At 29.2% G+C, this 13,457-nt stretch overlaps 1 protein-coding gene across 1 annotated transcript; it reads right to left on the reverse strand.

Annotated features, from left to right (window-relative positions):
- Positions 1-11,646: 11,646 nt before the first annotated feature.
- LOC105620769 (protein AATF) lies at positions 11,647-13,251 on the reverse strand. Its single transcript, XM_012202258.1, has 2 exons — positions 13,058-13,251; positions 11,647-12,964 (listed from the first exon to the last, which is right to left on the reverse strand). The coding sequence occupies exons 1-2, from the start codon at positions 13,249-13,251 to the stop codon at positions 11,647-11,649; spliced, it is 1,512 nt and encodes a 503-aa protein (XP_012057648.1).
- Positions 13,252-13,457: the final 206 nt, after the last annotated feature.

Consider the following 13,457-nt stretch of genomic DNA (forward strand, 5'->3'; position numbering starts at 1 on the left):
TAAAGCACCTCAAAAATTGGATATCAACGTTCAAAAAGTCCCACCGAATTATTTCGAGAAAAATTACGAAATTTGTAACTAGAAGAACAATAGAAGATTCCGTTGCAATATACAGCTAATGATTTTCTGAAAACAGTGAAACCACTTATCGAACAGTTCGGATTTGAAAATGTTTTTAATTCTGATCAAAGTGGTTTTCAATTGAAAATTCATTCTGGAAGATTATTGTCTAATCAAGAAATAAAGAAAGTAGAGTGTATCGCAATCTATATCATCAACAACATACTCATACACCATACAACCAATAATATCGTGTAATAGAAATTGTTCATCTTTATTTATTGTATTGAAAGAAACTAATGGTATATTTGGACCAAGAGTACAAGAAACTCTATTTACACCAATAAATGTTATTGTAAAAGCATCGAAATCTGATAAAATGACTTCAGGTAATTAAATAAATTTTCTTCTACAATACATTTTCAGATACTATTTTACTATTAAAAAGTAAATATAAATTTGCATAAACAGAATAATAAAATTATAAGTCTTATTTCTGTGAAATATATTTTATATTTTATTTAAGAATTTCATAACAGTCATAAAATAGTTATTAATTTAAAGGCATTAGAGGGAAAATACAATCATTAGATATTTATGGATTTAGAATTTGGAAAAATTTTGCTAAAAGATTTTCAGATATTGTTTTATCATTGGAAAGTAATATAAATTTACATGAAAGAAATAATATAATAAAATTACAATTTCTGATACATAATCAGTTGTCATTTCCGCGATATCATAATTTATTTAAATATTCATGGTTTAAAAGTAGTTATACAAACGAAAGATCAGAAGAATTTGAAAATCCAGAATTTAATTTCAACAAAAATTCAACAACGTGTAATATCGAAAGTTGCAATATAGCTGTAGTAAGAAGTCATGGTGCAAGAAGTCATTATTTTTAAAACATTTTTTCATCGAGTATTACATATAATGAGTAAACGAATACAAAATATAAATTTATTGTGTATAAACATTTAAAAATTATTTCATTATTAAATATAATATATACGTTTTGAAATTATTATATAAACGATGATGAATAAATAAGATATTAAAGTGTAAAACTGAAAATAACTTTAAGAGAATAATCTTAAGATATTATAAAGAAATAATGTACAGAGATGAATAAAAAAGTTTTACTCACTTTAAGAAGAAATAATAAAAATTATTATAACTCTTAACATTATTTATAATTTGTAATGTTACAAATATCAATCCTTCATCGATGTATGTATTTTATTGTTTCGATGACAATTACTTACGCATATGAGCATGGATAGTGCATATACAGAAGCATTAATAATTAATTCTCGAAAATGATATGTAATAATGTAACTTTATTACACATGGCTGAATTTCTAAAGAAATAATCTTTAATTTAAAAAAAAATGAAAATTTAAGAAAATTATAAATGGTGGGGAATTTTGTTAAACAAGAAAAAAATAAAAAAATTTTTTTCTTGATAACTTTAAAGTATTCTTGAAACCGTACAACTTTTAAGAAATTTTTTTCTATCTTTTATATTTCCGATGTTCGGTTCGAAAGAATACCGCTTTTTTTCAAAGAGGTTTTCACCCCTTAAACATGAGTTAGCGCACATATAAAAAAGTACGTGTTTTTTAGATTTTTATGTTTTACAACATGTTATGTTTTACAAGAAGAGATAGAGAATCAAAATCAGATTTGAACAATTTTGTAAAACCTTGTGAACGTTGGGGCAAGTGTGGGTCTGCTCGGAAAGATTCTATGATGAAATGATCTCATTATCAATCTATGCAGTATCTTCGTAATTCTTGTTTACAAAACGTAAGTTTTTTATTTTAATATATTGATATATACTTATATTGATATATATATTTATATATAAATAATAAATGATATCAATATATAAATAATTAATATACATAAAATATGTATATATACATATTTATTTATTTATATACATAATTTCTTGATATCCAACATTGGAATTAAAGGAAAGGAAAAGAACAAACACATCAATTAACGATGAAGAAGAAAATATTTTAATACTAGGAAAGAAAAGTTCTCTATGTACTGTTGTTAAAATATAAGAGTGGACTGATAAATAAGATACAGATCAAATTTATGCTTATTTATTTACATACGTACGCGTGCGCGTGCGCGCTGAAATTAAGCAAATGGATCCTGCGATGCTGATTATCACTTGCTCATTAGTGGAAGGAATAAAGTAAGACATGTATTCCAACAACTGATGGGCATTATGAAAGAGGAGAGGAAGGAGATTAACGGGGGAATAAGTTGAACGGCGTCAGGTTGAACGGGAGGAATAGAGGAGGTAATATGCGAGAGACGGGAAATTCCGCAATCGGGGATGGTAATATCGGATGTGAAACAGGGAAAGAACTGGACGGAAAGAGATCATCGAAGAAATCTGGGGACAAATCGGAGACAGGAGAGTAAGAAATTTCTAATAGCGATAATAAAGTCGAGGGAGACTAAACGACCAAAGTTGTCTGTTCTTGAGCCGATGTCTGAATTAGCGGAGATTGTTCTCGAGCGGAGAGTTTTGCGCGGTGTTAGAGCGGACACGAACGGTGAGGCGCGTGTTAATCCCCCCTAGGTGATGGTGACGAGGGGCGGAAGAACTGCGTGAACGCATTAAAAATTTGATCATCTTTAAAGAGGGACCACTCAAGAAGAGGAGAGATCACTCAGTGTATTGTAGCGAAATCAAAACTTACTACTTGGCGATAACGATGAATAAGGTGCTCGAGAGAAAGGGTGCTGTCGATTATGGAATACTGGGTATCAGGTCCGCTTCGTCAAATTCCTCGATCAGGCAATGCCGTTGGTCTTAAGTTGATAGTATGGTTTTGCACTGACTCTACTAGAAAAAGGGCTTCGAAAATCAGCTGAAGCCTTTTTCAAAGGTTCCGACAATAATAGCTTCTCAAAACTCAGAGAAAAATCACCCTGAGGACTGCGGAACCGCGATTTTTATACTAATTCGCCCCTGATTACTCCAATTTGAATTGGTGGAACAGATTTCGTTAACTAGTAGTAGAATTTTTCTTTCGGATTGATCTTAGGGAAGGAAAGGATATTGATCGGAGTCTATAGTGTGGAAAAGTGTTTTCCTAAATTTTATGACCTTAAAATTTATGGGAAAACACTCATGCAGTGCGTCAAGAAAGCGCACGTGCAGCATCGGCACGAGACCACCCAGAATCTACGCGTGTCGCTTCTTAGATTTTGTGATCGGATTTGTGAGAATCGTCCTCGACTTGACCGTTAAAAAGTCTTGGCGCCAATCTTATGCTTCCAATGATATTTATTATTATTTTAGCCTCAGTGTCCGAGAGGCATAAACTTGGTGTCCTTTTGATCCCGCCGTGCACGTGCATCGATTTTTAGTTTATGTCGGAGCGACATTTACGAGGAGATACTGGATTCTTCGTTTTAATGTGGGAAGAGAAAACTTTTAGTTTTCTCTAGGTTATAACGCTCAACATGTGCGTTATTTGCAGCTATTTTTTCAACGAATTCCAGATCTCCACGAAAGAAAAGAATCGTGGGAGTTCGCTGAACATTGCACTTAGTTTTTTTATGGTAATTTAGTCCCTTTCTTTCACATGTGATTTCTACCGCAGATTTTTATCTGTGTAGAAGAATAAACATTGATACGTAATGTTTACTGTGTATTTAATAGAACCTTTAGACTAAATACATAACGTAATTTAAATCTACATCTTATTTATTAGACCTCTTTGTAATATTATAAACAAATTAATTACTGTTTCGGAAGAGAGAAAAAAACAAAGAAATGAAGAAAATACAAATGCACTTGATAGAATTTCTGATGCCGTTTGCCAATTCAATGATTTTCCTTTACCTCCAGTGCTAGATAAAATAGATTCATTTTTGACAATTGTATATCGTTTAAGACAAATGTCGTTTCGAATACAACTAGATGCAATGCGAAACATATTAGATATGACATATTAGATAGAGTATTAATAAGTGAAAATGAATAAAAAATACCATATATTTCTTACTTTTTAAGTACAATAAAATAGTACAATAAAATAGATCATAATGATAAATGATTTGTTTTATTTGGTTTTATAAAAAAGAAAATTGAGCATTAATGCAGAAAGGTAGTCACTTTTCAATTTGTAAAAATTTCCGAGGAAATGAATCGAAGTCCTTGGATGTATGTACACCAGAGTTGGAAACGTATCATACGCTGTGTACCATACATAGGTAGTCTACATATGATACTGAAGTATGATATCTCTTTACTTTCATACGTTTATGTATTATATGTCATATAATTTATTTTTTAATTTGATGATCTTATTTAGATGTTTTGGATTGGCAAAATAAATTTACATTTTACTACTATATCAACAATTTGAAATATGATAATATGTAATTATATTGAAAATTAATTAGAAAAATGCCATAATCAGATTATATGTACTTTCAAATTAAATCCACGCGATAAGAGCACAAATTACTAATATTATTGTATACCAAATTCATGTATATATTACACTTGCATTTTCAATATTTCCTTTCCGTTTTTTATTTACAACTACATTTTTAATAAAACTGGAAAGTTATTCGCAATCAGCAATTTAATATACTTCAAAATTTTAAGAACATTATTTTTTAGTCAATAAGATTAATAAATTAAAGATTACAGTTATGTTAAAGGTATCATATAAATTTGATATGTATTCTACGTATGATACACATTCGTACGTATCAAACTTCCAGAATCTTCTTCTCCTTTAATTGGTCTCGCAACCGAACTGACTGGACTTGGCCATTGATGGTCTTCGAAATATGAACTAAGGTAAATTGAATGCAAGGCATCTCGAATCGGGAATAGAGTTCTAAAAAAAGATGATGTAATTCACACAAAAATGGCGAGGCGCCCCCTCAAACACTGGACGCCTACGACGCTTCCGCACCGCACGACCATGCACCGAGACGAATGAAGAGATTTCGGATAATGTGATGCAATGGCACTGTCGAAGCCGATAACGCGTTTCAAAAATATATTCGAGTTGATGCCACACGAGACAAGAGGGAACACGTCCGACCTCGCTCGAATGCTGCCAAAGACTTAAAAACTTCCAGAATATGTGTCAAATTAATGTACACTCACCAACTGAAAGATTGCATAAACACTTTTTTTTAATGGGTTTCGGAATCCGCTCACCGAGCGATTGATTCTTATTTATGGATCTTATTTATGGATAAATAAAGACCAATCGCTCGGTAAGTAGGCTGCATTCCGAAAACCATAGAAAAAAATTTGTTGCAACCTTAAAGGCCTTGTTCACAACTCATAGTTAACTCTTAACCGAGGTTCAATTTGTTTTTTCATCTTTTTCCAATTTTAGAATTGAAAAGAGATAATGAATAAATTGAACTTTGGTTGAGTTAATCGTCAGTTGTGGCTTTAATATTAAAAAACAAATAAATGGTCTCAATCTCAAGTTCAATCACAAATTCAGCAATACGAAAATGGATTGAAATGAATTGGAAATTTTCAATCCATCCGAATTTATATTTTGAATCCATAAAAATGGATTGGATTCCATATAAATATTTTTATATATGTAAAAGTAAGTTTAAATAAATTAAAGTAGTAATTACATGAAATTTTAGTTATTATTTTAAAACTTTTATACGCTATGTAATAAAGAAACATGTTAATATATAATATACAAAAACAATTAATTTATTAATTAAAAATAAGGAATTTATATAAGTAACATTTATTGTGCATATTTAGATAGTTCTTTTTATATTTCTTTTAACTATTAAATGAAGGAGAATTCTCATGATATATTTTTACGGTACAACTTTTTTTTAATTCAATTGAATTAAAAATTTCTTATTCATATTTCTGAATAAAATAGCATTCATAATGCATTTTTAATGAAACAATGAATTTTCTATTCATAATTTTGAATTGAATAGTATCCATGGCTCATTTTAAAAAAAAACTTTTTTTTATATTCAACTGAATTAAAAAACTACATTTCTTATTCAGAATTTTTAATTTAGCAGTATTCATCATGCACAGAAATAGCCGATATTATTTTTAGATTCAATTGGATTGAAAAATATTGCATATCCTATTCAGAATTTTAAATTAAGCAGTATTCACGATTCACACACAAAATTTTATAATATTATTTTTAGATTAGCAAGCATTTTAGGTTAGAAAAGCATAGAAATATATACTTCATGCCATTCCTATAAATGAATAAACATGCATTCAGGATTGAAAAGCATTCATTTTAACATTCGTGAATCAATATTTCTGAAAATCTGAATATATTTTAATCCATTTCAATCCATTCTCGTTTGTCTGGAAACAGACACAGAGATTTTTTCATAAAGCATATATAAATACAAACCCCAACGAGATACTATTAAAGACTTATGGAAATTCTGTTAAAATTTAAGTGATTAATGCCTGTTTCATTAAGTAGATTAATTTTAATCTCGGTTCAACTTATTTTTCTTCTTTTTTTAAGGACCAGGTTCACCAACGTCGATTAATCTCATCCATTGATTAATTTTATCACCAGAATAGCCAATAGCAAGTTAAAAATTAAAAATCTGTCTTTCTCTTATTCTTGTTAGTAATAGTAAAGAAAAAGTGTTGTAGATGAAGATAATAAATAAAGCATTGAAATGTAAATATATTTGACTATTTTTTACAAATACATACTTTCGAAATTAGATTAGAGATGATGCGTTTTCAGTTTAGCAGTTTGACAGTTGGCAGACAATACTCAAAGTTAATCGGCGGATAAAAGGTTCGTTTGTGTCGCAAGCTTCAATATGCTCCAACATGCTCCTACTACAGCTCCTACTCACTCTATCAAGCGCGTTGGAATGAGTAAAAACTATAGGAGCATATTACAACATGTTGGAGCATGCGACGCGAACAAACCTAAAGTAACTGGCGTTGGTGAAACTGGCTCTAAAGATTAGAAAAAGACGAAAAGTAAGTTGAATTAAGATTAAAATTAATCTACGTGGAAATAAAAGCAATAAACTAGTAATATAGTACTAATTTCATAGGACATTTATAGGAATGCAAATAGAGTAATAGAGGTATCCACAGGAATGTGGATGCTCCATGAGAAATAAAAGGATACAGTTTGAGGTATAGTAACATGTAAGACAAAGAAGAGGAGCCTCATGAGATTGAAAATGCCTATAGGATGACATACGCACATCTCCTCTGTCTTATGTACACCTACATGTTCCTATACGTCAAAGTATAGTATCCTATAGGTATTTAGTCTCCACAAAACATTTCTTCCGCATTCCTACGGGTACTTATATATCAACCTGACAGAATAATTCCTAAATAACTTCTAAAAACTGGAAGCCACGATAATAATTAATAAATGTTCCACGTCGGGTAAAAAAAATCCTGATTGCTATAAAGAAAATTTAATTTTTTTTGAATCACAAATATCTTGTTTATCACAGACTTTCAGTTTTTGGAGTTATCGAAATTATCGTAAATTTTTATGTGGAATTACATCAGTTGGCTACTGTTATAGTATTTCATGTATACACTCTAATATATAAATTAGAGGGACTACAGGATTTCAGAATATTTGTGACTATTTTGGGACTATACAGGATATCTCAAAATATTTGGAACTATTTTTGCAGATAGAGCGGATTAAACTGAACCGGAAGGTTCTCTATCATTTTGCAATTTTTGCAATTATTACCCAATGAGCAGAATGTCTAAAATCGCGACGCATTAGAGTCAACAACTTTAATCTTTAAGAGTTCTTTGAAAAACATTTTAAAAATATGTCATAAAAATATGTCTGAAAGATATCTTAAAGTTGTCTTATGCGTCGATTTTATCCGTTTCGGCAATTTTTAAACTAACTATTGTGAAAATTACAAAATGATACAAGACTTTTCGACTCAGTTTAATCTACTTTATCTGCACACGAAAATAGTCCCAAATACGAGACATATCATTTAAGTATATCATTTAAGATTCATCAATGTACATATCATTCTTTTTCTCATGTGATCTTATCATGCGAAGAGCCTCTTTTCATAAACTGGATGCCATAGATTCCTATGTAAAACCTTAGAAAAATTTTCTATGTTATTCTATATTCTATATGCTGTAGATACCTATTGTAAGAAATTTAGAAGAAATAGGTACAATAGAGAAGTTATCAGCATCAGGGCTATGTGGTTCAATGGCAGGACAAAAATCTACCAACTCGGAGAAGAAACGAGATCAGGCCTGGATTCGAGACAAAGAATACCCTGATATTTTTCTTGTTATTAATTGCTTAAACTATACAAGCTCCTACAGAGGCTCTGTTCCAAAATTTACTATCAGTATTGAAAATCTATAGTGCACATAACATAACAAAATCATAAATTTTCAATACTGACAGTAAATTGTGGAATACAGCCAGAATCTTATAGTCCTCTCTAAGAACTCATGAAAAAACCCATGGGAGTTTACAACAAGATAGGAGTCTTCTCTCATGGGGATCAGTCGAATTTACAGGTACCTATGGTTAGACAAATAGGAAAATTTATCCCATAAGAATTTGCAGCAGGATAGATATTTGTTACAAAAAATATACGTAAAAATTTAGAAAATGGGTGAATGTGCAACTGTTCTACAACACTTCTTCATCTAAGGCTTCATTAGTTAATAGGCTAAGGTTCTTCATTTCATATTTATGTTATTGAAATACAATAATAATAAATAATAATAATAATAATAAATAAATTTATGTTGTTTATGATACCTAAAATAAAGAGAATTGACAAACCTAAAATCAATAAAAACTGGCTACCATATAACTCTTATTATAGATCTCTCATTATATCATTAAACTTTTTTAAATTAATTCTCTAATGTTTAAGACTTTAGAAAAAACATTTTAGCATTAACAGATAAACAAATTTTTAATTTAAAAAAAGTTAAATTAAGGTTTAAACTAAATTAAGTTAAAAATTAATGCATTTAAAATTAACTAAGTTAAGTTAAAAATTATTAACTTTTTAACTTTTTTTTAACTTTTAACATTTTAACTAGTTACTACCCAATGATTGATTAAAAATATGCATACTTATATAGCATTTATATAATAAAACATTACGAATTTATTAATGTATCATCGAAATATATGTTAATAATCATAAATTTTTATTAATTGTCGGTAACGTCATTGTTCTTCGGTTCCCCCCGGATCCATTGATAGTCAAAATTTGCCTAGTGTCGAGGGTCTTTAATAGTATCTCATCGATGATCAACAACAAGTATCAACAGTATTTGATTTTATAGTACTATCATTTATTCAGTCAGTGTTTGTCCTTTGTCATGTCCTTTACATTATTTATTATAATTTATTTAATTTATTATAATTGATTTTATCCTCTGACTACGGACATATTAAGTGTAGTAAAAAGAAATCCATTATTTTTCCATTCAATTTCATGCAAAAATAATGGATCTCTTTTTACTACACCTAATATTTATTATTTAAAAAATTTTTTTTCAATTATACAATTTTATCATTTTGACACATTTTCATTAATTAATTTTATTTATTATATTATATGATTATTACACTGACTTGATTTTGTCTCTTCATTACACACGTCCATTATGTTCGATTGATAATTGTCTACGATCAGCAAGTTTTTATCAGAATAAGAATTGATTCTGCTAATTATTTGAAAGAGAAAACTAACTTAAATTTTCATTGTCAGCTTAACCAGATTCTCCACATGGTCTTCTAACCGTGAGCAGTTTTAATTATTCTGAGAACAGCTTACGAATAAATGTTCTATTTTAAGAAGAAGTCATATCTGTAAACTAATAATTTTTTTGAAATTTCTGAAAATGGTTCAATCAAGCAACCAAAGATTTCGAATTGTCAAGATTTCGAATTTAAAAGAATAGATTTAAATATCAAACTCATGTAATTATTATTTAAATATATAAAATAATTTACACAACAAGTTGGTCTTTAATACTCTGTAAACTTATTACATTGTAATTATTTTTCTTTTAAATTCATAGAAAAATGTCAGCTGTCGAATGCTTCACACTGCTATTTAATATGATACGTATTAACGGAATTATTCCATTTTTTTTATATGAAAAAAATACCTACTTTTCAAAGTTGTTTTAGAATAGTTTAATTGCAAAAAATCATTTTATTACTAACAAGTATGTAAGTTGTAAGTTGTACGTGGCATGCTTTCCATTTGATGACACAAGTTGATACAAGTGTCATCTTCTATCTTTGTCACTCTATGAATCTTAAGAAGAATAGAACGATGTTTGTATCGACACTGCTTGTGTCATCAAATGGAAAGTACTGATAGTGCAACTCTTGAAGAAGAAAAATCTTTGTAAATTGCTGCTCAAAGATGAAGTAATTAAGTTTTCCGCAGACAAGTTTTTAGTGAACAAATTATTCTTACAAAAACTAATGAACATTTCAGACTTGTTCAAGGCTAGATTCGTCATTACGAGGATTACATTTTAAGAGAATTTCAAAGCTTTGCATTTAAATTTTAATGAACAGAGAGCGAGTTAAAAAAAAGTCTTTTTCAATGATTTTTATTTTTTTTCTATTTAACTAATAGATCGATTTTAATGTTCTACGTCTTATGTTGTAGATATTTCGAATATCTATATTTTTTATACAAAACTTTTTTCCATCAATATCTTTCATTTTATAAGCAAAAAACATATTCTTTGTAATTATTCGATTTTATTTCGCATATTTCCTTCAAGTCTCAAACATACACATTTCTTTTCTGATGACTTTTCTAACATACATTTTACAATAAACCATTAATCATAAATTAATCAGAAGTTAGAAGCTGGAAATTGACCAATCACAGTCCAATTTCCAACTTCTAACTTCTGATTTATAACTAATGGCGTATTGTAGAATAGCTAGATTTCGTAAAGAGAAATGCTGGTTTATAATTTTTTTCCGATAAAATATCTATTTCTATTCTATTTCTATTCTAAATTATTTTTGCTACTCAAGTTTATAAAGGAGGATATAATTTGAAAAATCGTAAACAATTAAATATTTCATAAATTGTTGCGTTTTAACATGATTTATACTATTCTGGATTAATGAGAGGGCTATACTATTACTACAATTTCTTAAAATTTATGTTATTTAGAATGCTCCTTATTGATGCTGAAAATTGCCGAGCAGTCGAGATTATCCAGAAAATATTTTCGGTTGCTTGAAACAAGATTAATGTGAGGAGATTGTTATCGTTCACTTTCGGCGCGCCAAAGGCGAGCACACGGATATAGGTTCATGCTCGAGTGTGTGGCTACTGATTTCACCATTTTATTTTCGCCATTGTTAATGAGTTCTTAACTAAGTACTCAGGAGCTTCAATTTTTTAATAAAGGTAAATTATTTCAATTATGTAAGAACTGATAGTGAAATTTATTTAGCAATACATGGAATATAAATTTTTCTATCTTATAGACATAAAATTACATATTATAATTTGCACAACCTATTTTATCTGTTCCTCTGTCGATTTTATTTTCCCGAACAATGAATTATATAATTCATTTTTTGCATTGTCTGTCCATGTATCATACACTGTAATAGGTGCCATGAAATTAACCAATTTATTATGAATATTATATCGTACTCTCCTACCCTTCGTCGCACGTGTATCAATTTTTCTTTTCATTTTCTTACGCACATTCTGTAATTGGATCCATTGTTTGCTGAGCTGTACAGGATCTGTCACATCCGATGATTTATATTCTATCAAATCCCTCAATAGTTGATGATAAAAATCGTTATCGTCATAAATTTCTGGATCATATTCCTGAATTCTTCTACCATCATTATCTCCATTTAGCAAACATTTACCGACAATATTATACTCGGAACGCTTCAGTTGAGTTCTGTTTCGTAACTTGCTTATATCGTTCATAGCAAATTCAATTTGTTTCAGTGTAGTCTGACTAGAACCTTTATTCAAAGAACCTGTAGCAAATCGTGTTTTATCATTCCATTTTTTTATAACAGAGTTTCTATACTTTCTATATGAATCATGATCTTTTTGTAAAACTTTTTCATAGTCATTATATCTCAAACGTTTTTGAGGTACTAATTCTTCAATTGCTTCTATGTTTTCATCAATGGATAATTGCTTTCCATTTTCTAATTCGTCTTCAGTATCAGAAGATATTTTTTTATCCAATGGATCATCTGTATTTATATTCTTATTCTTATTGGTTTTTATCTTTTTAACATCAATATATAAATTTTTTGTTTCAGGATATTGTTTTAATAAAAGATCTTTTAGTCGTAACATATTCTCCATGATTAATGCCAATTTCATTTTAGTTTCATTAACTATCTTTACAAAATTCATATTTGATCCAAGTTCTTTATGAACATCATGCTGTGGCATTTGATTACTAATTACAACACATTTCTGTAATTTTATTCGTATTTCTAAGAAATTTTCCCATAGTTTCAGTTGATTTCTAACACAGTTTCCTTTCTTTATTTCTGTGTCAACATTTGTTTCAAACATTGTTTTAATAGTAGAGTTTATCTGTTTATAAAATGAATCATGTGTATTGATATCCATATCATAATAATTTTGATCTTCCAAATCAGACATGTTAATGAAGGCATTTATAGACCCTTCTTTCAAATTGGCTTCTCTATTGCTATCCAACTCATCCTCGTTTTGCTTCATTGTATCATTAATTTCTTCTTCTTCAGAGCATTTACTTTTTGCATCTTCATTTGTACTATCATCTTCATCGCTATATATGTCTTTTCTTGAGATCTTTTTACCAATGTATCTATATTAACAATGTGAATTTTCAAAATTTCATTTAACTATACTAATTTCTTTATCTATTATATATACAAAAATATGAAATACATAAACTTACCTCTTATCCACTTTATCTAAGGTATCAATATTTTGTTTGCGTATTTTAGAGATTTGTAATTTGTCATCCGAGTCATCGTTTTCATTGTAAGGTTCTATTATTTTTGCCTTAGTATCCTCCTCTTCATCTGAACCAAAATCCGGTTTAGACGTAATTAAAATATTTAATTCATCCGCTAAACTCTTCCTAGCCATTTTTCTGTACTTATTAATGCTTATTAGACGATTACAAAATATGTTTTCATGAATCAACTTAACCTCTTAAAACCATGTTTCAATTAGTTATGAGAACTAGAATAAGGGCGATTACATGTGGCGTGGTACGCGGTATGCGGCATAGAAACTAACTAGGGCTACGTTCCAAAACTTCCTCTCCGAGGAAGATTGTACTCTATATGCTG

This window comes from Atta cephalotes (assembly GCF_000143395.1).
Source record: "Atta cephalotes unplaced genomic scaffold scaffold00029, whole genome shotgun sequence".
Lineage (NCBI taxonomy): Eukaryota > Metazoa > Arthropoda > Insecta > Hymenoptera > Formicidae > Atta > Atta cephalotes.